Source organism: Cryptosporidium sp. chipmunk genotype I, assembly GCF_004936735.1.
Source record: "Cryptosporidium sp. chipmunk genotype I strain 37763 chromosome Unknown contig_13, whole genome shotgun sequence".
Classification (NCBI taxonomy): domain Eukaryota; phylum Apicomplexa; class Conoidasida; order Eucoccidiorida; family Cryptosporidiidae; genus Cryptosporidium; species Cryptosporidium sp. chipmunk genotype I.
The window spans coordinates 139,240-167,010 of record NW_027125626.1 but is presented as its reverse complement, the minus strand read 5'-3'; the positions used below and the strand labels follow the sequence as shown (position 1 = coordinate 167,010).

Here is a 27,771-nt window from a genome sequence, read left to right as displayed (position 1 = left end):
TTCACGCACTATTTGAGTCTTGTAAAACGCAAATCTTCATACACGGATTGGTCTAACGTTCATAGACGATGAAGTAGAAGAAGGTACCGATGATGATGACGGAGCATTTTTATGTTTATTATACTGTCCAGAGGTAGTTTTTCTTGAATAATAATTAGAACTGAATGATTGATTACCAGCACCGGATGAATTTGAATTATTCGAATTACTTGGTCCACCTTGTCCAGAACCTGACCCTCCTCCTCCTCCTCCTACTACTCCCTGATTATTGGGATTCCCCGTTCCTGCAGAGTTTCTGTTATTGATAGTATTTGGGTTTTTACCTCCACTTGCATTACTTTTAGAAGAGATCATAGATTCGTTACAGTCAACAAATTGTAAGAGCTTATCAGCAACAATTAAGGAATCATTCTGAATCTTACTTGCTTGCTTGTGGTTTAATAGAACAAACTCACCAGTTTGATCCCATAGAGCTTGTAACTCATTCTTAAGCATCATCTTAGAAAGAAGTGAATGAATCTTCTCTCTTGGGAGCTGAAACATCTCAATTAGATTCCCAACAGAGTATGAGCTGTAAAGGTGTCCATAGGTAAATAAATATGTTCTGAGTGCCTCCTGCTTGATATTTAACTCCAATCTTTCCTGTGTCTGTTGTAAATCTTCTTGGTTATAATCCCAAATTGATAAAGAAAAGACGTAGTCTCTGCATTCCCGCCATTTACCTAGCTGGAGAGACCTTGTTGCAGCAATGATCGTGTCCCTAAGACTCTCAGGAGGCCCAGTAATAGCTTGGCGCTCATACTGCTCTAGTAGTCTCCTGAACTGCTTAGAAATGGGTCTCAGTTTAACATGGCTGTTTGCTGCTTCATTCTGCATAATCAAGGATTTGTGGTAAGCCAAATAAGGTACCTCAAGTAACATAGAACAAATGAGGTAAATACAGTCAATTACTTCAAGTGAAAGATGCATATGGTACGGCAAAAGTCTTCTCTTCTCAGCTCGTTCTTGTTCTGGTGTTCTCTCTTGAGACTTCATGTTGCTCATACCCTGTGCAAGCAGTTCTCTGTTTCTGTTTGGCATACAAATCTCGCTCAGCAGTTGCTGGGCCTCAGAAATCTGTCCAAGCCTAAATGCAGAAAGACCAAGCTGGACCAGAGATCTGTTGTACAGGATCTGAATATTCACATCAGACCCCAGAGCCATGTCATATACTCCTATAGACTGGAATAAGTTCACTGCCTCATTATAATTGTCATGGAGTGCCATATTATAAACATGCTGGATCAAAACTCTTAGTTTGTCCTTAGAGTCTCCATATTTGTAAACATTCCTCACCAACTCTGTAATAAGCTCGCTTGGTTTGAATTTCTTTGGCACCGGTATGTCAGGAATTTTTCCCGTGCAAACAGTGCTGGGTGAGTCAGGGTTGGCGCTTAATTCCTCAGGACTTAGAGACGAATTGACTGTCCTTTCAAGGATTTGTCTGACAAACTCCCAGACTTTTATGGCAAGGGAGTCGTTTTTAAAATGAAGTTGGTTGATTAGGTGTACTGAGAGACTAGAAACAAGGTCATAATAGCCTCTTTCTTCACAAATCTTATAGCATCTCCACAAGAGCGCCAAAAGATGAAGTGACTGAACGAGTCTATCTTTGTATTCGCTCGAATGTACATCTGTAAGTTGCAGTGCCTTGAGGGACTCTCCATCAAGTCTTTCGATGAATGATACAAGAAAAGTGACTGTGCTTTTGTCTTGTTCCTTTAGATCCACAATATCACCTAGAGAAGAGTTCTCGTCATTATTGGCATTTTCAGTGTCCAAGTTATTTCCTTGATTATCAACTCCTGAATTGGTGCCAACACTGGAATTCTCTCCTGAAGCCTTTTTTTTCTTATCTTTAGATGAAATGAAGCTTTGGAAGCCTGAAATGTAAACTCTTTTGTCTTTGTTATTGAGTAAAACTAGATCCAGCAATATGTTGATGTTGTCACAGATCTCTGACCATATTCCAGATGTGATACAATGGAAAGCTCCAGTAATTGTGTCAAATTGAGCCGATATTAAGTGGGTAAGCACGTCTGCATAAGCTTGGAGTGAGAGTGGTCTGGATATCTCTGCAGCTTTTTTTAACAGACGAATCTGTTCTTGTCTATCAGTTCCTTTCTTCCCTCTTGCTGCCACGATTTCACCCACTTTTTCCACAATCATTTCTACAGTTACCTCACCTTCAAACGACAAGAGATCTCCAGAAGGAATATTGTTACTGGTTCCTCCGCTAGTTGTAGTCTCTTGGAAGTCTCTCTTAACTTGCTTTTGGCGATTAACCTTCTTTCCACTCTCCTTCTTTTTCACATTCTTTGTTCTGGTTCCCCACTTTGCCAGTGCAGATGCGTGACGATCTTCGTATTCGTCCTCGTAAGATGACCATTCTGAGGATGATGAAGAAGAAGATGATGATGAGTCAGAATCCGATGATGATGAATCAGAGCCACTTCTATTACCATTTGAATCAGATCCTGAGCCTGAGCTTGAGCCTGAATCTGAACTTGATCTTGACGAAGATGATGAGCTGGAGGAGTCAGAATCGGAATCAGAAGAGTTTGAATATGAGTCAGAGTCTGAATCATCGTCACTTATTTCGTCATCCTGATAGGAAAGAGGATTGTTCTTGCAGTCATCCATTTGTTCACGGTACTCTTCTACTGATTTCCTAAATTTAGCCCTTAAAGTGTTGAAACTTGTGGCTTTTGCCTTCGAAAGTTTCTTAATGGCCTCCTTGTCTCTAAATTTCTCATCTAAAAACGCCTCTAGCTCAACTAAAATCGAAATGAAAAACTTTGGAATTCCATAGTCCTTAATAGCATTGTGAGATTTTTGCATACACTTTAATAACTTATCGTATTCGTCACTTAAAGAGCTAAAATCTGATACTTTTACGTGATTATTAACCCTTCTAATAATCATTCTCAATTCATCATGAAACTTCTCTTTAGCTCCTCGAACAACTCTACGGTCGTCTTCACTACTATCTGAGTCAGAGTCTATTGCCCATCTCGAGTTGTTCATCTCTCTTTGACGACGACGGGCTGCCTGCATCTCCATCTCGGAGTCAGACGAGCTCTCACTTTCACTATTGGAGGAGTCCATTGAAGAAGACTCAGAGCCTTCTGCCCAAAATTTGCCCTGCATGATTACTTGTTTCTAATATAAACACAAATCTTTCCTTTCTATAAACAACTTTATTCAATCTAAATTGATATCCAATCTTTAATCTTAAGGTAATTTTAAATATGATCTCTTAAATTTCAAGACTTATAAAGCCTTGCTTCTTTTATAAGTTTCGCTATATTCGTTACTGATTCTACTCAGTATTATCTATTTAACCAGTACCTCTTTTTAAACCTTAAGAGTCAGCTATAATTATCTAATAATCCTTAGTCAACCTCTCAATTAGTGGCACCTTACTCTTTATTTTCTTGATCTTTTCCACCCAACAAACTTCTCACAGAACCTCCCAGCTATAGGGTTCTATTCTATTCTGCGTTTTCTTTGTTGTTCTTCTTCTTATATAAATATATTAAAAAAAAGAGAAAATAAAGTTTTTTCAATTTTTCTCAATTTTTCGTCATTATACCGGCATCTTAATTAATGTTAATACCGTTAATTAATAATTAAATTTTATTTATTATATTCCGTCTCTAATTAATTTTATTTTATTTGTCCCTAACTGGCATTTGGGCGGGCAATTTTCCTAATTATTATTTTTTGTACCGGCATTTTTTATTCATAACATTTTTTTTTAATTATAATTTAGCCGGTATAGGATTTTTTAGGGGGAAAATTTAAGTGGTACCATATAATGTAAAATAGTAATAAAATAACAAAAAAAATCAAATTGTGAGAGAATTAGAAATATTCTAATTAGGAATTTAAAAGGTTTTTTTTTTCAATTATTTCTCTCACTTTAAAATAAACAAACAACAATTAAAATTGCTGCTGCCACTCTCAAGTACCGAAACGAGCAATTCTCTAATATACTGGGATAACGGACAGCAATACCAAGTTTTACAAGAGAAAATTAAAGTTTTTTTTTCTGCAAAATTCCAGAGACAGAAACTAAACAAACTTCGTGCCACACACAATTAATTCGAACTTATTCTAACAATATAAATTTAAAGTATACGCTTCCAAAAATCCATCGATCTACAACTTGAAAAAAAAGCAAAAGCTTAAGCAAACAGGATGTTAGCAACAATACTACACATCAAGAACTGTTTAGAGGAGAATGTCCACGTAAGTTTGGAGAAAAACTGCTTTTTAATAATATGGACTTAAAATACTTACATTTATCTAAAAATAAGGATTTTATCGGACAGGATCTAGCATATAAAATTCAAGAACGACTGGTTGTATTTACGGGGATTATATCTTTCATCATTGGGTTCTACTACCAGAAGTTCTATTATACGGTCTTAACAACTCTAGTGGGACTGGCCATCACTCTTTTGGTGAGTTTCCAGAATCAGTAACTTCGCATCTTTAATTTTAAGTTTCAGGTCTGTGTTCCTTCGTGGCCAATATACTGCAGAAACAAAGTTAATTGGCTCCCTTCTGAAAATAGAGAGGAAGAAAAGAAGAAACGTGAATCTGATAAGCAAAAGTAACAGAATCAAGAAAACATCAACAAGTGAACACCCCTTCCTCTACACAAAATCAAACTTATACCTTTCTCAAGGTCTGAACGCATCTTTTTAGACTTTAGTACAGAGCTAATGAATTACTAAGTACCATTCTAAAATAAAGATCTCCATACCCAATATTCCATAGTCTCATTCTAACTCCACAATATAAGTCCCAATCTCCCTCCTCACCCTCGACGCTTTAGTCCCTACCCAGCCTCTACAACCTACCTCTCTTCCCCATATTAGCCGAACTAGTAGAGGAATTAAAGTTGTTAATTCTTCTAATTTGAAAAAAAACCCAAAAATCTTCAAATTGACGTATAATTAATACCAACAATACAACCACAAACATATGGGAATATCCCAAACATATACGATAAAACCATCTTACATTATAGCTCTAAAATAAGTTCAAGCGATTCTTCTTTCTCATAAATTGAAGGGGGAGAAAGAAGAAAACACATCTCTGCCTCCCTCTTCTTATTCACCATCTAATTATCTTCAGCATTTCTCAATCTTTTCCTTAAAAAATATCTGCATACTGCATAACCATCGCGTTTAAATATCGAAGTCTAACAATTACCTCCAGTCGCACAGTTAGTTCTGACTTTATCTAAGTTCGTGTAGACTGGCAGACTAGAAAGTGCTAATACAAACAAGTCTTTCTATAAACCATAAATCTTTAATCTTAATTTTCTTTCGGACTCTAGTCATAAAACTCTGCCAAACAAAACGCATGTAGAGCTGTCGGTAAATTATGGCGGCGCCAAATTGGAAATGACATCACCTTCTTTTATTTCTTCTTCTCTTACTGATTTGGGTGTTAGAAAGAGAGTGAGCAACTTCAGCTTCAGGTGACTGGAAAGGTTCATTTGAAGAAAGACCTCTTTTGGTTTCCGGAGCTCCGTTACTTTGCCGAGTGGCGGAGCTAGGAAACTCAGACGTCTTGGTACTTACATGAGTGTCACTATTAAGAGGTGAGCCTATGTCCATTTCTGACTCTGATTCAGAATCCGTAAAGTTGGTGCTATTGTCAGAGAAGCTGGAAAACGGAGAATAGATACCCGGACCATTAATTTCGGTTGTTTTCTTGTGGTTTCCACCCAAGACAGACCCTTTTCTCACAATACTGTCACCCTTTATGCTTGAAAAAGAGGAATCGCCACTTTTAAAATCTGTAGCTTGCTTCCCATCGTTTTGGAAATTGTTCATATTTGAACCATCACCACAATTATTATTTCCAGTTATTGAATCTATTTCAAAATTCTTAAGTCTCCTTTTCATCTTTGTTCTTCTTGTTTTAAGATATCTTCGTTTCGAGGTTCTTTTAGATGCCTTTTGAAAAGATCTTCTTTTATATCTCTTAATTTCTGTGCTCTCACAAGTTCGTCCTCTTCTAGTAAGAGCACCTGTAGGTCTTGCACCACTTTCAAAGCCATCAGAAGCATTAGAAGTTAATTCTGCCTCTTCCTGATAATTATCCTGATCATCAAATTCAGATACGTATTCTTCAGAGTCATGCAAGCTACCACCTGGACTTAGGACAAAGCCCTCTACACCTCCATTAAGCCTGGAAATTGATGGTTCTTCTCCTCCATTATTTTGTTTAATTGTTTCCTTGCAAAGCTTCAAATCCCTCTCCAGTCTAAGTAAATCTATTTGGATGTCGTTGAATGCCCAATCAATTAGAGATACCCTCACTTTCTTGATCTCACAAGATGTGCATCCTGTGACTTCATGAATTCCACAGGACCCATTACGAATTCTAATTGAAAGTTCTTTATTTTCGTCCTGAACTTCCTTGAAAAAAGCTATTTCATTCAAAATCTGGTTGTACATTTCTTCATCGCAATTCTCACCCACATTCAGATAGCAAGGAGGTGAGACAGGGTATGGTAAATCAACATCGTCAGGCAAGTCAACATTTAATAACAAGGCTAAAGAATCTCTTGTGCTTATCAATCTCTCTCTCATACTTTTGAATAATCTAAGTCTTGACCTTACAGTCCTCTCAAAATTCTTTGTATGCCTGTAAATAGAACCGATAATATGAATATAGTTATAAACCATTGAATATCTATACAATTCAGTAAGACCTATCAATTTCGATATTGACTCTTGTACTCTATTTTCAGAGTCTATAGCTCTTGCGAGCTTACCTCCGTAAGTAGATCCACTCCATATTTGTTTGTTCCCCAAGCCAAGCATATCAAGAAATCCTCGCTCTATTGCTTCTTTGGATGAGATATCTACTCCAAAGTTAAAATTAGGATTCCAAAATATTACTATTCTTTTCAAAAGTAAGTTTACGAATTTAGTTTGTTCATCTAGTAAAGAGACAACAACCTCAGCAAGTTTCTTTTCAATTTCGTCACTATCGGAAGTGTTACTTATATTATCACTTAATTTAATCGCAGGAATACTATCTTGATGTCTATCTGAAGCCCTTGTAGTTTTAGAATTTGAGTTGAAAGTGAGTCCGGACTGATTACTATCCTGAATTTGCAAAATCCTATATAACGTTCTTTTTAGTTTAAATATCTTTTTGTTAGAGTCATTAATCTTCTTTTTATAAGCTGCCAATGCAGCTGTTCTTTGTTGATTCTGTTGTACATATGAAGCTGAAATCAATGAATTAAATCCCACATTCGAAGCAAAACATTTATTATTTACAGTCGTTATCAAAAGTATAAAAATTGAAAAAATACATAAGTTTTTCAGTCTCATTTAAAAGTCCAAAGTAAACATTTTTTTATTAAATTCTTACAATATATTGGTTGTCTTGACTACATAATAATAAATACACAGCCTAATTTGGTTGAATCTTTACTGACAATCTTACCCAAATAATAGATAAGTGAGATCGTGCCAATAATCTCTTATTTACTTTTTCAGTCAGTATTACGTTAAGAATATATTATATTTATATATATATATATATATAAACATATATATATTTTTCTTTATTCCCCTTGAACTCCCCTTAAAATTCAATTATGACTTATCCTTACTTATGGATTGATACCTACTCTATTGCCGTGTATAATTTTAATACTACTATTTAATACTTGATAATTTCCTTTAATAAAAACTTCCACCCTATTTAATATAAATCTGAAAGTATTTATTATATTTAAATTTAATGGTTGCCGCACGTCTTGTCTCCTCGTCATAAATAAATAACGGGGGAATAAAATAGGTTTAGTATGGGGAGAAGAGATTTTTGGAGATGTAGAATATTTAATTAGTTTATAATAAAAATTGGAAGATTGGATTTATAAATGACGAAACAAGATGGATAGATTTGTCTCTACGTTACCTGTATTTTTTTACCGAACAACTCCCTTTTCCTTCCCCCCCATATTGGGACTGAGATCACAAAAGATTTCGGAGAAAAATCTACCAGGATTTTCATTATAATTAAATTTTCAATATGTTATTTTTCAAAAAATGAGTTTGTTTCTAAAGCTTCTCAGTGATTTTCTTTAGATTTTTTTTTTTAAAGTTTTAGGGGTATTAATAGTTGACGGTTGTGCAACAGATATAAATGCGCATGGCGCTGGCGGTCAATTTTGATTGTACTGATTAAAATCTGAATTTAAAGTACAGAAATTCAAATTATGAGATTGTTCCTAATTATTCTTTGGGAGTGTCATTGAAACGAGAACCTGCATAATTAAGGCAGAAAATAGAAGTAAGCAATAGTTACATGGACCAAGTGGGAGTAAGGACGCAAATGATTCATAAGGAATAAATGGGCTACTAGTACTAAAAGTGGCAAAAAGCTAATGTTAAATTAACTTGAAAACTTTGAAAATGATAAGTCTGTCATTCACGAATAGAAGTGATTGGGAAAGCGTTTATGAACCCTCAGAAGATTCTTTCTTGATGGAGGATGCATTAATTTTGGAAAAGAGTGAGATTTTGAAGCTAAAGCCAAGACTGATTTGTGAAATAGGATGCGGAAGTGGATATTTGACGGCATGTTTATTGAAAATAATAAAAGAATTGGAGGAAGGGCCTCCTTTACCTATTGCCTATTTGGTTGATGTAAATATAAATGCATTGGAAATGTCGAGAAGGGTTGTTTCAAACAATAAAATAAATGGTTCAATAGAACTAGTAAAAATGAGTCTTTTTACTTGTTTTATTAAGAACCGAGGACTATTTGAGATAATTATCTTCAACCCACCTTATGTTCCGAGCTCGAACAAAGAGCTCAATAGATCCATTTTGAATTGCGGTATTGATTCTGCATGGTCTGGTGGGGCCAATGGTTTATTTTTTGTGAGCTATTTTCTATTTGGCGACAAAAGACTCATTTTATCTGAAACTAACAACCAACCTCAAGAAGAAGAGATTATTCGAATTGAAGATCAATTCCGCAATTTTCCATGCTTGGTAGATGTTTTAGCTCAAGATGGAGTTTGCTACTTACTTTTGGAAGAAAACAATTTACCTAAATTTACGTTTGAGCAAATCCTGAAAGACCCAAGATACTCTGGTTGGAATGCTCAGTTCATTATTGATCGAAAAGTTCAGCTGGAGCATTTGTACATTCTTAAATTAGCCCCAAAATAGTTCATTTGTCCGCACTCTAAAATACGCAAGAATTGACGTATATTCCTTTCTAATAACATATATTTATAAACATCCCCGCCTAACACAAACATACTTTTGAAATGTTTGCCAAAAAACACGAATTAAGGCGCCAGCATACAATTAGAAAAGGTGCATGAACTAACACTTCTATTAATATTGAAATATAAAACTAGTTTAGAGTTGTATTTTTTAGTATAATATATTAGCTACTGCTATTCTACAGTATTAATATATCCAATTTTCTTTTCAAATTGAATTATGACCTAAAAGAGATTATCTCTGGAAAAAATTGTAAGCCCACACTTATTTCCCTCAATTACCACCTGAGCCACTTGCAATACCACTACTGCTGAGATTACTATTACCTCCATTTCTCTTCTTAATCTCAAGCTCTTTTTCATGTAATTTCCAATCTGCTTTTTGTAGAAATGCCGCCTTAGAAATATAGCCATGCTTTCTTTGGCGCTCAAGTTGAGATTCTAAGCCCGCCATCTGCCTGAATTCGGTCCAATCAGAATGTGATTTTTGGATTGAGTTTATGCTAATTTCTTTATTGAGGCTAGCAACAATTTCATCAAGAGCTTGCATTCCTGTGGAGCATGCCCGTGCTTTTTTCCTTGAAAATGTTTCTGGGTCAATTTTTTCTTTAATGGTGTATGTTTCTCCTGCGTATTTAACTTTCTTATCAATATATCGCACCCCTTTTTCTTCCAAACTTCCCAAGGCTTGCTCAATCATCCTGCAGGTTTCTTCCTCCGATTCTTTGCTCAGGCTTCGACTTGAAGTTTTAAATTTTGAAATGTCAAAATTGATTGGATTTTCAAACACTTTAGAGATCTGAGTTAAAGAGTTACGAAGAAATTAGTGAATCATCATTTAATATCAAATAGAAATTAAGTTGGCAGGAATTGCGATGCTTTCTTTATTTTATAGATTTTGCTGTGCCGAGAATCCCGTGATAATTTTTCCCAACTGTTACTCTATTAGTTTATGTGAATTTTAAACTTACACCAAGATCCACATAGTGCTTTAACTCACGTAAGTCAGAATTTTTCTTTCTCGATGGATCAAAACATTTCTTTTGAAATTCCAACATAAAATGGTCTTTGCTTACTGTGGATACTCTTTCTTGGAATTCCTTTCTAGATTCCTCCAATAATTCTTTATATATTTTGTCTACTTTTCTATCATTAATTACATCCTTTAAAGATGGTTTTTTCGATTTTCTGGCTGCTGAACCGGACTCCTCTTCCTCAGAACTTTCGTATTTATTAATTTAAAGCGATGTAATTAAATACTCGAAAGTTTACCTTGTATTAAACTTACCTTTCACTTTCTACTATAGAAGAGGCATCAGATCCATGAAAGGACTCATCCTCTTCATCATCTGATAGAAATACTGCATTATTAATAGTTGCCATACTTTACACACACCAATCAACCTCAAAATAGACTCGATGAAATGCTTATCAAAATATATAGAATCCCCCTATATATTATTAATCCCCAGCATATATTTTCTAATAGTAAATATGAGTATATATTATAAATTAATAGACTAATATATAGTCAGCTATATAGATAAATTTAAGTTTTATTTCTTCTTCTTAGAAATTGAATCTTCTATATCTAAAATACTATTCAACACATCAATATATAATGAAAAAAATATAAAACTTTATCAAATTCCACTATACGAAGTTAGTTCTTATATATTACATCCGTTTTTTGATAAAAATATTTTTATTTCTCACCACAGTATTATATTTTTCCAGCTTTTTATTTACTTTGATATTAATTTTCCCTGTTTCCCTCTTAATAATATGGCTAATTAGTTGTCACAATGGCTAAATGGAAAGGTTTTCCCGCCCAAACCAATAATTTAAAAAATTATTCAATATAAAGATATAAAAAATAAAATATAGAAATTAAAAAAAGGCTTAAAAATAGCTTTGTAAAATAAAGAACAAGAATCTTGGAGTTATTGTTGAGTATTTGAGAAATTATGGCTCCTCCTTATGATAATGCGATTTTTGGTTCAATGATTTTTGGAGTACTGGGGTTCATTGCTGCAGTTTCTTCAACAGTATATTTTGGTATTAAGGGAAGTAAGAATCTTTCTAGATCTGATACTGCAAAGTAAGTTTAATAACCGATTCACATTTTTTGCTGGCCAAAAGATGCATTTTTTTCTGGTCATTTTGCTGATTTTGTTTACAAATAGTAATACAAAACAGATCAATTTGGCATTAAATTGATGGCTAGAACTGCAAATTACACACTATTAACTTCTTCACCACAGGATTTCTCTTGTTGTGGTAATAATGATGACTTTTTGTCTGTGGATTATGTGGTTTTGCGTTTACCTCTCACAAATGTTCCCACTCATTAATCCAATCCACAAAGCTGAAGAACATTAAATTTATTTCCACCAAAGTGATGGGCGCTTTTATATGGAGGAATCTCTTGAATTTCAAGTTTACTTTTCGCAAATTCCTTCTTGAGATCACATAGAATTCACTTATATTTCACAAAATGCTATTAATATTATTCTAATAAATCTAGAATATAAATTTCCCCCCTTCTTTCTTTATAATCACTTTATTTTATTTCTCCTATCTTCTTACCATTCCACTTAATGATTTTTTTGACTTTCGTTAATACAAAAATTGTATTTAATGTAGGAAGAATTGATGAAATATTGCCAAGTTTTCGCAAACTTAACAGAAATAGCAGCCATTACTAGAATGGGCGTTTTCATAAGAATTACCTATTAAAAAAGTAAAATAATGATAGTTTTTTCTACATTAATGTTAATGTGAGAGGTAATTTTTCTGCTTAAACGCCGGTATGCAATTTAATAATTCATTTTTACATTGTAAGATTTGACCAAAAAATAAGTATGCATGCAGAGAACGCAATTACTACATGCAATGACGTAATATAAGCCAAATGTGAGGAAGAAATATAATCTAGGATAAATAATTATTACTGCGTTAAAGCCAAAAACCCGAGGAAGTTGTTTTCATGAATATTAAAGTAAAGAGAAAATTCGAGCAGATTAATATGAATAATTGCTAATTCTAATTCACATCTTAGTCTAAAATGATCAAAAGTAATTTTAACGCTTTAATATAAACCTGCACTTTCTAAGTCAATTAATTGGACAGGGCCCGCCTGTTGTGTGATTATTTAAAATATATTATTTGTAATAATAATAAAAACCTCACGTCTTCTAGCTAATAATAAAAATAGCAAATAATAATAATATTATTATTATTATTACTGAGTTAAATAATAGAATAATTTAAAATTCTCCTTATTCTTTGCCCCCACACGAAAAATTAAATAGAAAATGACACGAAACTTGACCATAATAGCCGGTAACCTATATAATGCAATTATGCAATATAATAAATGTAATTATGTCAATTAGTTTAGAGGAGGAAAAATAAAAATCAAAGTTTTTTGTCCTTTTTCAATTTAATAAAAACTTTAATTAATTAAGATTTTTGCATTTTTTTATTCTAGTTGAAAATACATAAGGAAAAAAGAATAAGAAAATGAACCCGAACATTGAGGATACGGTTTGCAAATTAATGAGTGAGCTAGGGAATGGTAATTTGTCAGGAATACAATCCACACTAAAGGGAATAGATCCCGGAATAGTAAAATATTCATTAAGCAGATTTACAGAGCAAGGAAAGATAGAGTTTGGCCAGGGGAAATATATGGATGCAATAAATTCATTTACACAAGCAATTTCAGGATATAAGATAGATCTGAAAGATGAGGATAAAGAAGAGCTTTCCAAGCTATTATCAAATAGAAGTCAATGCTACTTAAAGCTGGGTCAAGAAGATAACTATAATAAAGCTTTCCAAGATGCAAAGGAATGTATTTTATTAAATCCAAACTGGTCTAAAGGATGGTACAGAGCTGGAAAAGCATTATACCATCTTAATGTCTTTGATAAAGCTGTAATTGTATTTAAAGCAGCTCTAAAACGAGAAAGTGAAAGTAATAATGAGAAATCAATTAAAGAAATAGAAAGCCTAATCAAGATTTGTGAAAAGAAGGCTGACCACAACAATGCAATAAAACGTGTGACTGTAGATTACTCGAGGTTTGAGGAAGCTTTGAAGGAATTAGAGCTTGAGGAGCTTGCAGAAAATTCGAATAATAGCGCCCAAGAAGGATTAGCTAATTCTCAGAACATTATTAATTTGCCTTCAAACTTTGGTAGCATGTTATCTGGAAGTAGTGAATTTTCTTCTTCAGTCGGAAATAATGAAAATCTTCAATTGGAGCTTTCTCCTGACCTTTCCCAAGAAGAAATTGAGAACTTAAAACTTTCACTAGGAGGGACGATTCCAATGAATAATAATACAGAAAACCAAAATAAGAAGAAAAGGGCCAAATCTAAATACGGCGATAAATTGATTTTCGAACCATCCATGAAATTTATTAAATCTGATCCGAAAGATTCTGAAAGCGATAATGTTAAAGGGATTTCCAGGTTGCTCCAAATTTCTTCAGAAATACAATGGTTTAAGAGAATTATTGAGAACTTTGTTGATCAGTATTATTTATATGCAGACAATTGGATTAATCTTTTGAATAAATTGAATGCTGAAAATGTTGTTTTTATTGGTACTGGGTCTTTTATTTTACCAATAAATTATTATAAGAATTTTGGGATGAATAGTAATATTATTACAATAACGCAAGCAAAGTCCAGCTCTTCAATAATTCATCGTTTGTATTCAAATATTGCATTATCCAACAATATTAAATTCACAAATTTTAATTTGTATCATTCAGAATTCTTGAAAGAATTTGAATCATCTCAAAAAGTATCCTCTGATGAATTAAACTCAGAATCTAATGAAAATAAGTCTTTAAAAATAATTCACGGAAATGTTCAAAATTTGAAATCTGAATTTTGGAGCCTATTTAATCCAAATTCCATAATAATTGATCCAAGTATTTTCGAACCAGGAATTTTAGGTTATGGGTTAATACCAAACTTAAAAAGCATACCAGTTAATATTAATAATAGTAATAAGGTGGGAAATGAACAAAAAATGAAGATTTCTGTTACTCCAAGCTTAATTAAAGTATATGTTCAATTTTCTGATATAAATATTCCATCATTAAATTTAGAAAAACAAAGTATTTCTGAAATTAATATGAGCAGGCTTAATGAAGGACTCTGGTCTCCTTATTGGGAAACATTTAAAGTGAGTAGTGCATATCCACATATAAAATATATTTCAAAACCAATTTTATTAGGTTATTTACCATTGGAGGAAATGCTTAATAAGGACAAAATGAATTACTTTACTTTGAATTCAATTTCCAGTGAAGAGTTAACCATTTCAAGAATTGAATCTAAAGATTGGAATGATACTGATAATATTTATAAAGGAACAATAGATTATTTACTTGAGCCAAATACTCAAATTAACTCAATATTAGTTACTTTTAAGGCCATTAAAGAGTTTGATAATGAGGAGGTTTTATTAATAGATTCTTCGCGTGAGATTAATCAAGTTGGAATGGAGTCAGTTATTCCACCGGCAATAAATTGGATTGGAGGTAATATTTCAAACAGCAATCTGGATAATCCGGTAAAAATTAAGTTTGATTTCCAAATTGAAGAAACTCGAATAGTAATTAATCCCAATATTGAGTCTCTAAGTATATTGAGAAAGGAGCAATCCATTAAATGCAAATTACCTAATAAATTTGCAACTTCATTACCAAGAAGTGTAATAGAAAATTTATGGGATACAAAATCCATAGAAATTTGGTCCAATGCTTTGATAAATAATTATAAATCTTCAATAATACATAATACAGGTGGTAAGGTCTTTGAAGGATTAATATCTTCAACATCTCCTGGAGCTGTATTACCCATGATATTACTTTTTATAAGCTCAAAAATGAATAAAACCACACAAAATAATTTATATAGTAATTGGAAACGGTCTGATTTTCACTTCACTTGTATTGAAAATCTTCCAAATGTTCAAGATTTATACATGAAAATAATCAAGGATAATCTTCATATTTTACTTTCCGATGTTGTTGAAAATGAAATTAAAAAATTATACAATCATGATATAACTTCAAATGATAGTTTGGAAGCAAATCAATCAAAATACTGGAAACCAATGAACAAAGTTTCTGAAGATTGTCGTGATTTGGAAGATCTGAATAGAGAAAAGGAGTACCAAGAAAAGATGAAATATTATCAATGGATTTCAAATAACTCTTCAGCAAAACATATCTTAAATAAAAAGTTATCTGAAAGATTAACTTTTGTTAATTGTGACGTAAGACAAATATTACCAAAAACTGCAAATATTGGCCCAAATACAAATAATATTCAATATTATTTCGTTGAGGAAAAAGTTAGATTATTTACTGGATTGAACTTTGACCATGATGGTTTAAGTGAAGGATTAATTCCATTATGGGGAACTGCATTCAGTAACGGATTAGTAAGGAAATATAATAATAATAAAGTACCAAATATTCCAGTACCAAATAGAATTTCATTTTATGGATTTGTTGCGAGAATTGGCCCAAATTTATGTGATGAGTATAACATTGATATAAGCTTTTGGGATACTTATAGATTTGAAGGAAACTCACAATGGATTCCTATTAAGAATAATAATAAGTATTCTATATCTGAAATGACCAAAGTTTTTCATATTTTAACATTAGATCTGAATTCTGAAGAATTTTTAAAGCTTTCTGATTGGAAAAAAGTGATAAATTCGAAAATAATTAAACAAGGAAGAGCCAATTCAGTTGTGGTTTTCTTTGACCTTTGGATTGACGATGGAAATGTGCTGACAACAAGTCCATTATATGTTGATAATGTTGAAAGAATCAACTTTTTTAATTATTTGGAGGAAAATACTCCAACAACGACTTCTTCATCAAATTCTGTAAGTTCTGTTATAAATGAGTTAGCTGAAACTACCATACCAATGGAAAGTATTCAAAATGATCTTAATAAAAAGATTAATTGTCATAAAACAACATTTTGGAAACCGGTATTCCATATGATACCACAGCAAATGTTCGATATTCAAGATAGTATTGAGTTTGAGTTTAGAGTTGAAAACAATTTTACGAAATTAAAGTTTAAAATTAATGAGATAAATTCAAATAATGGTGAAAATACTCCCTCTACAATCACTTCTGATGATGCTGAAAATAGTCCATCAGTTCTTCCTCCACTAGGAGATATTTCATATCTGAAGCTTAGAGAAAGATATAATTCAATTGTTAAAGAAATTAGTCCAACAATTTATTCCAATAATTCAATGATTTCTGTTCAAGCTTTTAATGCATCTCTGGGTATTGCTCTCAATCCAAGTCATTATCAAGGTGAAAATGCGATTCTTGACGATGATATTCCGTACGATATCGATTCTTTGAATTGGCTTTGCCAGTCCTTCTTATTGTAATTGAATGCTATACTTATGCAAACTTATAATTTCTAGGTTCTGAGTGAGTAAGAGTCATGTTTATTTTTGTTTAAACTTAAATTGAATTAAACATTACTGATATGTTTAGAAATTATTAATATTATTCAGATTAATTTCCATTTCGTTTAATTTTAATATATATATGAAAAATCTGTGCATTTTCTTTTTTTTGCAAACATGTGCAACAATAGCATGTGATTACGTAATTAGTTAATTCTATACCGGTAATCCACAATATTTTTTAAAAATTTGTTCGCATGCATACGTTGAGTTACGTGGAAGCAGATAAAAATAATCTAGTTAATTTGCATTCAAGAAATCAATTTTTCCAAAAACTAGGAAACAAAATAAGAACAGTATAATTACTATTTGCTTTTTATTTTAACATATTTCCCACCCCCACCCCCCCCTCCCCTGAATCTATGATAAAGGCGGAAGTTGTTTAGGAATATCACAAACAATGCTAATAATGAGTTGAAAATTCTGACAATACATTCAGAAAGCAAATTAACCTCAAATAACTTCAAAGAGAAATTTAGAAAGTTGTGAAATTTTACGAAAAATTATATTGACAATTGATAATAATAATAATAATAATAGTCCACCTATGTGCCAAATAAAGAAATAATATAAAAGAAAAAGAATAAGTTAAATTATTATTTAGCTATTTTACCATATAATATAAATCAGAAATACGTAATGTGCGGTAAAAAGGCGCGAACTCTAATAAATGTGGGAATATAAAGAACTTTATCAAGGGAAGAATAAGAATAGGATAAGAAAAAATCAAAGTAAAATAAAAGGGATAATTAATGCAACTCTAATAGAAGATTAGGATTTTCTCAGTATATTTCCGGGGGAAGCAATACTAGCGAACATTGATACTAACAAGTTCAGAGAAAATAGGAAAAAGAAAAGTAACTGTGGGGTGGCAAAGATAAGTATAAAGAAATTATAATAAAATAAACAAGGGCCATAATTATAAGTATAATATTGAGGCCATTCTTTCTTTATTACTTATCCATTTTTATTTACTTTTGGATAAACTACTAAGGAAGCAAATTTTGGTTAATTAATGGATTTAATAATAAGTGAATGATGGATTGGACGAGTGTTATTGAGAGAGACTTACGTCGTCTCTCTGAATTATCAAAGGGAGATATTACAGGTATATTGGGATTTTTACATCATGATGCCTGCGATGGGAAGTTATACAGATTAGTAAGAAGTTCATTCCCATTTAATTTGTCATCAGGGCCTCCTAATTGGGGTCTATGTAGACCAAGCGAAATCCCTTCGACCATTTCATTAAGCTTATCTTATGTTTATCGTAATGCGGTGGAGGCAGCAAATGCAAAGCTACCGATTAAATGGACAGAAGAACATGTGGAATTGTATTTGGAAGCAACAATAGTAAGTTGTTGGAGCTCTTTGTCGGAGAACGAGAGTGAGAATTCAGATCCGGATCTTGGCGAGCTAGAAATAGGTACAGACTTATTGAATGAGATTTCATTACAGTCGGTTGGCCAGAAAGATTCAAGAATATGGGGTTTATGGGCAGTTTTAGACTTTTTAAACCATTCTAGGAAGCAAAGCGAGACTTTTTCGAATGGTAGTTTGATATATAATGCAGCTAAGGAGGCAATGAAAAGGATTGAGCAGGGTAGGTCTTATAACTCTGAGCCTGAAGCTTTATTAACGGCTGTTACTACGCAGTTTACATCAATCATGCAAAAAAGTAAATCAGGAGGGTCGATTAAATCACCTAGAGATGTAAATCTCGAACAAATTGTTACATTGACTCAGAATCAAAATATAAGTCATCACCATCATAATAATAGTGGGAACTCTTCTTCTGGAGTTGAAATAACCTCAACTATTGAAGATTCGTCGTCTAGTAGTACTTCAGCCAAGCCGGTTGAATCTCACCGAGCTGCAATAAGATATGTTCCATCAAAAAGATTAGGAGGGAGAGCACATGTATTTTCTTTAAGTTCTACAACGTCCTCAACAATGGCTGCAACCCCAGCTATAAATAAGATCAATGATTCTACGCAATATGGTGGATATTCATCTTCTAATATTGGAAACTCTCAATTGAATATAACTGGCTCAAATGATAATGTATATGGTTCTATGAATTGTGACCCAAAGACGCCAATACCTATTAGAAGGCAAAAGTTCGATGAACTTCATGTAAAGTTAACTGAAAATACAAATACAATGCGTGATCACATGAATATTGATGGTAGCAATGTTCACCAGCAAGTAAATAAACATAGAGAGTATGGAAGGAGGATCGGTTTTAATATTGAAGAAAGTAGTAAGAATGTAATAAATAGTAATACTAACAATAATATTAATACCAATCATGCTAATATTAATGGTGTTAATTGCAGCAATGTTAGTAATTCAGCTGTCAGAATGGATACAGAGAGTGAAGTTGATATTACTAATGATAATGACAAAAACGATTTTAGCCAAAATCCTTTTGTTTGCAAATATTCGTTGGAACCTGCCGTAAAATACCCCGGATATAAGTTGGAGGTGAATGGAAAGTACTATGAAATTATATCATCCATACAAAAAGGTGGATCTTCTCAGGTTTACAAAGTAAAAGAATCAAAAACAGGGGAAATGTACGCCCTTAAATGCGTTCGAGTATTTACTAAAAACCATGATCACAGCAATGCTAACAAGGACCAAGAAGAGAAGAGCCTGGAAAAAGATTTATGTCCTCCAAGCGGAGGTAGATCTAGAAAAAGTATTCGAAAAAGTATTGTAAATAATAACGGCAATGGAGTTTATGAGGAGGAAGAGGACGAGGATGAGGACGATGATAATGAGGAACAGCAGTTACTATTAATGTTTACAGAAGAGGTGAATCTGTTAAAGAAGCTTAGAGGATGTCCTCATGTAATACAACTAATAGATTCAGAAATTGCACTGAGTTGTGGTGCAATCGACATCATTATGGAGTTGGGAGTCAAGGACTTAAATGGGATCTTGCAAGGAAGCACTCCATTACCTAGCATAAACGCACTAAGATCTATTTGGACGGAAATGGTGCTTGCATTAAAGAATGTACATGATTTAAGAATAGTTCATGGAGATATAAAACCAGCAAACTTTGTTTTTGTTGAGAAGAAGGAGATCGGAATGGCTAACACAAGAGATAGTTGTTTAGTCAATCTTGATATTGAGAATATTAACAGCACAAACAGCGGTTCATCTATTCCCTCGGAGCTTCTAGGTGATAACCCTTCTTCCTCGTCTTCAGCTTCGAGTGCTAGTACTGGTACTAGTATAGAAAAGTCCAAGCTGCATAATAAAACCGTCAAGATTATAGATTTTGGTATTTCTAGACCGATTGCTGATGATACAACACATATATTTAGAGATAAGGCTGTTGGATCTTTACCATTTATGGCTCCAGAGACAGTTCGTCCAGTTACAATTCCAGAGAGTAAATTTGCTGCTGCTGCTGTTGCTTCTAAGTTAAGGATGCCACATCAGGTCATGTCTAGAACTGCGGATATTTGGTCTTTGGGTGCAATTTTGTATAGAATAACTTACAAAAGACATCTATTCCAACAACCAATAGCAAATACAAATAAAAGTTCAGTTAGCTCAACTGGTGGAGGCAAGAAAAGTGGATCCTCTGGAAAGTCGAATATAGCTCCTCATGAGATATTGATGTTTTTACAGAATGATCAGAGTAAGATTTCATTTCCAAGAGAAATGGGAATCACTTTTTCAGAACAAACAGAAAATGAATCATTATGGTTTGATGCATTAAGGCATTTATTAAAGTGGGCATTGCAATGGGATCCTTCAAATAGGCCTAATGTGAATCAGCTTCTAACACATCCTTTTATAGACACTTGCATAGTTTCAAAATATGTAATGCAGCAAATACCAAAGAGTATATCAAGTAAGCATCCATCAATATCTGATGATTATTTGATATCTAATTTAAAGCATAACTCTCAGACTGATGAGGATAGAGCAGCTCTACTGGAGTTATTGTTCAAGTCTACAATACCACTAAGCGATTTATATAAATCAAAGCCAAAGAATGTATACCTTTCATCAATGAGGTGGAACATTGTTACAAATGGAAATTTCCTTTTTTATAGTTTATTTGAGGCACTAAAGGTGAACTTAAATGTTGATCAAAGTCAATCATCTCAGCAACAAGGATCTTGTGATCAGAGTATGATAAATAATTTGGCAATATCACAGTACATCTCGCTGGTAAAGGAGATTTCAATACCATCTCCACCTTCTGTAAATACATTGAATACTACATCCAGAAAGGGAGATATTTAGTCTAATGTCATGTATATATATTTAAATATTGATCATTTAATAATAAGGTATAATGCTTATGAAAATAGATTAAATCAAGAAGAGGAGAAAAGGAGCAAACAATAAACAACATAGAAGAAGAATGTAACAAGGAAAGAATAAGGATTTTTTAGTATAGAGGAGTTCCATTTTCTTTTGAAAGATTTTGGTAAAACAGTAAAAAAGTTCAAATATTATTATCTTTACTATAAAATACAAATAAAATACTATGTGGTTATTGTTGATTCTCATACTATCTCATAAAGAAAAAGAGCCTTTCTGGGAAATATAGAGATAGAAAGAAGACTAGGACTCGATTTTAATTCTCATTCTTCTCTTCCAGGTAATGTATTTCGATTTGGAATGGGCTATGTTTAGTATTATGACCGGAAGATATAGGGAGAAACAGAATCATCATCACCTTCACGTTCAAGCTCTAAGTCATTAAAAATCTCGTGTTCGTTTTGCTCAAGTATATCTTCCTGGGTTTGTTGAATATACTCAAAATTCGTAGAATGGCTTTCTGAAATACTCATATCGAGTATCATTGATTCATTATCTTGATCATCATCTCCGTCATAGCCGCTATAGTTGCCAAAGTTGTCTAAGCTACTGGAATACGCATCCTGGTCGATTTCATTAATCATACTCCAATCAGAGCAGGAATTTGAAGACATTTGAGTTATGTTAGAAACAAATGATTGATTTATAGTTGCCTCCTGTACATTTTCCAACGGATTATGGACTTGTTGATATTGCTTTTTAATAAAGTCGAGATACATTAACTCTAACTCACTCTTTAAATTGACTTTTCTAGTCAAAGCTTCATATATGAGAGTTCTCTTGATCTCATACTCCTTAACAATAGAATCCAGCTCAGAAACTGATTTTATTGAAAAGCAGGAATTATTTGAGGACGAAAATGCTGAGATTTTTGAGTATAAAGTGGCAAGCAAATGGTCAATTTCTTCCAGCAATTCCTGTCCTTGTTGGCATTCCTTCCAAACTTTCGAAATACTTTCTTGGATACCTTCTATGGAAAGATCAAGAGTTGGAAATATTTCTTTATTAATATAATCATTTTCCCTTTCTTTTCTTTTCGGATCATTATAAAGATCACAGAGTTCCGCATTGCTACTTTTAATATTAGTAAGCATAATGAAATGAGCAGAATTATCTTATTCACCACTATTTATTAAACTAGATATTAATGATTATTTAGGATAATAATTTCAGACTAGAATAAAAATTGGCAATTTCATGTCTTGTCATTATCTTTGCTTTTTTTACCTAATCATACAATTTATTTAGTTAAATTTTCTCTCTAATTTGAGTTTCAAAAATTGAGAGATTTTATCGAAATAAGTCTATACTTAGGCTTCACGACAAAAGAGAATGCATGCATTCATGCATGCATGTGAACATGCATATGGGAGGGGAAAACCGAAATAATTATTTCTTTTGTATAAAGAGCCTTTCTTTATTATTAAAAAATACTTTACTCTTTAATTCTTTATTATTATTTTGGAAAACAAATAATATAGTTTAATAGATTTTCTTTTATTATTTATTATTATTCTCCTTTATTAATTTATATTACATGAAGTTTTGGCGCCACTTTTTTTAGTTTCAACAAATAATACATTTTTTTTGCTATAAACAACATATTATTAAATTAAAAGTGTGTATGTCATCTCTGAAGTTAGCTTATTTTGATTCACTATTATTATTGCTACTACTCCTGTTAATAATAAAAACATTTATTTATTTGCTATAAATACCGGTTCTGATCAGTCGCGCTCTTAAAAATATCAATTTAGAAAAAAAGAGTTTGGGCGGTAAAATTGAGACAAAATGTTTCAATTCTTGGAGTATATTCAGGTCATTTTAAAATAAATTAATAAAAAAAGAATATTGCTGTGCTAGATAACTCTAACATTATATAGCTACTTACTAACCATAAATGTTTTAAAGTTGGCTAAACTTTGTAAGTTCAATACACTATATTAATTGGATATGATTTGTGTTTGTGCATGCATGCAGATATAAATACATATTTATTGAAACACACATTAAAAATACATCTCGATAAAAAGTGTTTCACATCAATAGTTTTCAGAAAATCAACTTTGATTTTTACTTGCATAGATATTTTACAAATCTTATTTTTCGAGCTTAATGTCATAAATGACGGAATTTTTCTTTCTTGAATAAAAGATGACTCGGAATTTAATCTTAGGTTTGTCCCAGAAAGCTGTTTAAATTAATTGAAGATGAACTACTAACAACTGGACTATGAGTTTTTCCATTTGTTCCTGTTTTAGTAGTAGTAGTAGAACAGGAAGAAAAGGGTTTATTGCTATAGTAACTATTGCTGAATTTAAATGAAAGCAAACATTCTTTCATTTCAATTAAAATTGATTGATTGCGGTAATTTTCATGAATTTTTTAGCAAAATTAATAATATTAGTTAATTTTGAAATATTAACATTATGTCCCAATTACGATAACTTTTTCTTCAAATTTTCTAGTCAATATAACATGCTCATTACAGACTTGCAAGAAATAGCCAAAGTTTTCCACCAAAAGCATAGCATTTTCTTCAAATTCACGTAATTTACTAATTAAGAGATGTAATTTACCATAATTGTTTTACTTTATTAAAAAAAATTTACTGATTTTCTTACATCCCAAAAGTAGTTATACTCTTCTTTTAGAGATTTTTTATAGATTCCAATATTCTTTAGGCGGGAAAGCAACTCAGACACCTTTTAATATTTTTTTTTACAAGCAAATATAAATAAAATATCAAGTAGAAAAAACAACACAATGCATTTCCCTTTTTCTTTTTAATTATTGTTACCAACATACAAACAAAAATTTTTTTTTGGCACGTTATCAATGCATTATGTAATACCGGAGTGTGGCGGGAATGCTACACAATACATTTAGAAATCAAAGTGGGGGGAGGGGAAAATGCACAATAATATAAAAAATATGGAAAAGGGGGAAAGAAAAAGGATACGTTTTTAAAGCTTAAAAAGTTTTTAAATTAATTAAATACACAATTTAATTGAGAGTACAAATATTTACTAAAATATAACCGCGTGAAAATACCGATTACGAATGGTAGTTGGTAGTTTGTGAAAACTCTTTTAAGCTAACGCCTGGATACTGATTTGTTTCTGGAACTTACTGTTGGTCTCATGTATGATGGTAGGCTATTATTCAAATTAGAGATTTTTTTTTTCAGTACCAATAAATCACTTTCACTGGATTCTTGCTTTGATTCTGGACTAGATCTTGAATTAGACTTTGGATCTGACGCTGATACTGAGCTCAACCCTCCTCCGCTTGAGCCTCCTATTCCAGCTGTAATTGAACCCGGTCTTTTCCTGCTTGGGAGTTTTCTACCTGAACCCTTATCTCTGTTTGAGCCTCTCCGCGAGCTCAATCCTCCCCTACTTGTGCCAGAACTCAATCCTCTACCTGAAGCTTCTGAGCCTTTTGCTTCCGTTGCTCCTGAACTCGAATCTCCTTTACCTGTAGCTCTTCTTGAGCCTCTTGCTTGCGTTTCCCCCGAACTAAGCCCTCCTCTACTTGAACCTCCGACTGTTCCAGCTGTGCATGAAGCTAATCCACTGCTGTTTGAACCTCCTACTCCAGCTGCTTTAGAACCTAGTCTTCCTCTACCTGAGCCTTCAACTTTAACTTTCTCTGAGCATTTTGCTCCCATTACTCCGAAACTCAATACTCCTCTACCTGAAACTCCCTCTGAGCCCTTTGCACCCACTGCTCCTGAACTCGATTCTCCTTTGTCTGGAACTCTTCTTGAGACTCTTGCTCTCGCTCTTACTGAGCTCAACCCTCCTCCGCTTGAGCCTCCTATTCCAGCTGTAATTGAACCCAGTCTTTCCTTGCTCGGGACTCCTCTACCTGAGCCTTTTCCTCCACTTGAGCCTCTTCTCGAGCTCAATCCTCCTCTGCCTGAAACTCTTCCTGAACTTCTTATTCCAGAATCCAGTCTTCCTCTACTGAGCCCTCTTCCGGAGTCTCCAGCTATTCTCAAGCTTCTTTCACGTGTACCTGAACGTAGCCCTAGTCTTTCAGCTCCTCCCATTTTAGTTCCTGAACCTAATAATTCTCTTCTTTTATTTGAGTCTTTTCCTCCAAAATCTGACCCTTCATCTGAAATTCTTAAATTTTCAGAATTTTTACTTTCTAATTCTTGCACAGACTCACTCTCCAAACATTTTATTATCTTAATCCCTTTGCTCTCTAGTTCTCCCGTTGGTAAAAATGTTCTGGATTTTAATCTAAGACTAGAGCAAAGTGTAGAGCTCTTTCCCGATAAAAATAGTGGGTTTAGTGTACTTCTGGCTCTCCCTATCCCTCTTTCCATTCTCACCTCTGATACTGGACTCGCACTGGATCCCGAGCCTGGAAAAGATCCTGAGCCTAAGCCTGAGCCCAAGCCTGAACCTGAATCTGAATCAGAGTCTGAACTTGAACTTGACTCTGTTTCTGAACTTGAACTTGAACCTGAACCTGAACCTGAACCTGAACCTGAACCTGAACCTGAACCTGAACCTGAACCTGAACCTGAACCTGTCTTAGACTTTCCCCCAAAGTAAGTAACTTTAGATGAACTTAGGAGTGATACCGGCCTTTTAATCATTCCAAGTCCTGATTGAGCTCCTAAACGACCGCCTAGAAGTGCGGTTTGATAAGAACCCTTGTCTGTATCTAAATATTGAGAAAGTTGTAGTGTGTTAACATCTATAACTTTTGGTTTGAAAAGTGTCCCTTTTTGAAAAGTAACACGTGGCCTATAAGATAACAAATCGGTTTTCATTTTATCCAGTACTGACAAATTGCACACCTCTGAAATAATTTTTTCATTTCTATTTCTCAACTTGATCAAGGAATAAATAAAACTCGAACTTGAAATAAGTCTTCTTGCTCTACTTAATTCGGCTTCCAAAACCTCCACACTATCACTGCAGCTCCTATAATACCCTTTAAGAGCTGATAATACTGGGTTCACTGATTCCTCAAATCTGCTTATTCTAAATAAACATTTATGATTCATTTTCATTTGTTTCTTAACCCTGATTAAATTTCTTCTAATAGTCTTACAGCCAGTATATCTTTTATACTTCCTATCCATACATATAGAATTCATACTTTCTAATAAAACCAAGCATTCCCTACTAATCAGAGTACTCAATAATAACTGTCCTTCATTAAGAAGTATTTCATACTGTAATTCTACTTCACGAATCACCTCTTCTAACAAACTACGGCCTACTCTTCTAGTTTCAAGTCCCATACTACTAACTTCATCACTAAAATCAATTAAACTCATTCTTTGAAATTCATTGGTTACAGTTTGATCTGTAAGCGTACTAGTAACTAAATGGCTTGACGATATTTGATTTGAATTAACATTATTTTTCAAAGTTAAATGTAATAAAGAGTTTGAAATTAAGCTCAAATCTTTATTTTCTCTTGAAAAATACTCTATTTTAACCACGATCGTCGCAAACACTCTTATTATTATATTTAACAGTCGCATCTTTTCCTAATTATATTAACAGTGTTAATGAGTTATAATGCAAGCCAAGCAAATACCAGAGCAATGATAGGGCTGATCCAACGCACAAGCAATCCACCAATCTCAAAATTTATTACATACAACTACCCAACATTAATAAATATTTTCTAAATCTAATCAATATTTTTCTTTAAGGTCTCAATTATGTTGGCGGGAACTTCTGCAAGTTATCTAACTACGCGTGAATTATTAATTTATTGAAATGATTGAAATTAACAAGAACCCCATCTTTATTGAATAAATTATCAAGTAAATATTCGCCTAATTTCTTAACAATTAAGTTATTTAACTTTAATTTGTGGTTACTAGTAATTAAATCATACAAATTCTATTTAAAAATATATATATTATATATATTGACAATTTATTGAAATAAATATTATATTGCATGCATTTTTAATATTTTTATGTTTGCTTGAATAATATAAATAGCATATATAAATACGTGGCACTATCCCACATTTGTAATTTCTGTTATATAGGTTAAAAACTTTTCATTGTTTATACAATATAATTAATTTAATCATTTTTTTGTGAGAATATGAGTTTGTTAGAATAAACTAATTATCTATATTATTATATATATAAGATATTTTACTTGGAAAAAATTTCTATAAATTCATTACAGTATATTAGCTACTTCCCTTACCGCCTCCCTCAGGCATTATTCATTTCCTTTCTCTGTTTACTTACAATGCTATATTGTAAATTTTATGAATATCCACTTGAATTAAGTATAGAGATTTAAACAGTGAAACAACAATTCTCTTTTAAATATCCCTTGGTTTTTTTTCAATGGTTAATCTTACTTTTTTATACATTTATCATTGTAATTGTTTACCAATTGTTCTCATTTAAACATTATATACTTCCACATATTATATTTCCTACTTCTCCCCCGTTCTTCCCTAACCTTTTATCTATTATAAAATAACTTTTTACTTTTATTTTTTATTCTATTATTCAAAGTCATTCAATACTCTTAATTACAATTGAGCGGTAAATACAT

At 32.7% G+C, this 27,771-nt stretch overlaps 8 protein-coding genes across 8 annotated transcripts; 3 read left to right on the top strand and 5 right to left on the bottom strand.

Annotated features, from left to right (window-relative positions):
* Nucleotides 1-36: 36 nt before the first annotated feature.
* ELE39_000582 (eukaryotic translation initiation factor 3 subunit 8) lies at nucleotides 37-3,189 on the bottom strand (the record flags this gene model as incomplete). Its single annotated transcript, XM_067343622.1, has 1 exon — nucleotides 37-3,189. One exon carries the CDS (start codon nucleotides 3,187-3,189, stop codon nucleotides 37-39), a length of 3,153 nt encoding a protein of 1,050 aa, XP_067199263.1.
* Nucleotides 3,190-5,465: 2,276 nt separating this feature from the next.
* ELE39_000581 (uncharacterized protein) lies at nucleotides 5,466-7,409 on the bottom strand (the record flags this gene model as incomplete). The annotated part of the gene is made up of 1 exon (XM_067343621.1): nucleotides 5,466-7,409. The coding sequence occupies one exon, from the start codon at nucleotides 7,407-7,409 to the stop codon at nucleotides 5,466-5,468; it is 1,944 nt and encodes a 647-aa protein (XP_067199262.1).
* Nucleotides 7,410-8,498: 1,089 nt separating this feature from the next.
* ELE39_000580 (Ydr140wp-like family archaeal-RNA methylase) lies at nucleotides 8,499-9,263 on the top strand (the record flags this gene model as incomplete). The annotated part of the gene is made up of 1 exon (XM_067343620.1): nucleotides 8,499-9,263. One exon carries the CDS (start codon nucleotides 8,499-8,501, stop codon nucleotides 9,261-9,263), a length of 765 nt encoding a protein of 254 aa, XP_067199261.1.
* Nucleotides 9,264-9,596: 333 nt separating this feature from the next.
* On the bottom strand, nucleotides 9,597-10,022 carry ELE39_000579 (bucentaur or craniofacial development domain-containing; the record flags this gene model as incomplete). Its single annotated transcript, XM_067343619.1, has 1 exon — nucleotides 9,597-10,022. One exon carries the CDS (start codon nucleotides 10,020-10,022, stop codon nucleotides 9,597-9,599), a length of 426 nt encoding a protein of 141 aa, XP_067199260.1.
* A 2,825-nt stretch (nucleotides 10,023-12,847) lies between these two features.
* On the top strand, nucleotides 12,848-16,774 carry ELE39_000578 (tetratricopeptide repeat-containing; the record flags this gene model as incomplete). Its single annotated transcript, XM_067343618.1, has 1 exon — nucleotides 12,848-16,774. The coding sequence occupies one exon, from the start codon at nucleotides 12,848-12,850 to the stop codon at nucleotides 16,772-16,774; it is 3,927 nt and encodes a 1,308-aa protein (XP_067199259.1).
* A 1,116-nt stretch (nucleotides 16,775-17,890) lies between these two features.
* On the top strand, nucleotides 17,891-21,127 carry ELE39_000577 (Ser Thr kinase; the record flags this gene model as incomplete). Its single annotated transcript, XM_067343617.1, has 1 exon — nucleotides 17,891-21,127. The coding sequence occupies one exon, from the start codon at nucleotides 17,891-17,893 to the stop codon at nucleotides 21,125-21,127; it is 3,237 nt and encodes a 1,078-aa protein (XP_067199258.1).
* Nucleotides 21,128-21,525: 398 nt separating this feature from the next.
* Nucleotides 21,526-22,302, bottom strand: ELE39_000576 (uncharacterized protein; the record flags this gene model as incomplete). The annotated part of the gene is made up of 1 exon (XM_067343616.1): nucleotides 21,526-22,302. The coding sequence occupies one exon, from the start codon at nucleotides 22,300-22,302 to the stop codon at nucleotides 21,526-21,528; it is 777 nt and encodes a 258-aa protein (XP_067199257.1).
* Nucleotides 22,303-24,305: 2,003 nt separating this feature from the next.
* ELE39_000574 (large glycine-rich repeat low complexity) lies at nucleotides 24,306-26,723 on the bottom strand (the record flags this gene model as incomplete). Its single annotated transcript, XM_067343614.1, has 1 exon — nucleotides 24,306-26,723. One exon carries the CDS (start codon nucleotides 26,721-26,723, stop codon nucleotides 24,306-24,308), a length of 2,418 nt encoding a protein of 805 aa, XP_067199255.1.
* Nucleotides 26,724-27,771: the final 1,048 nt, after the last annotated feature.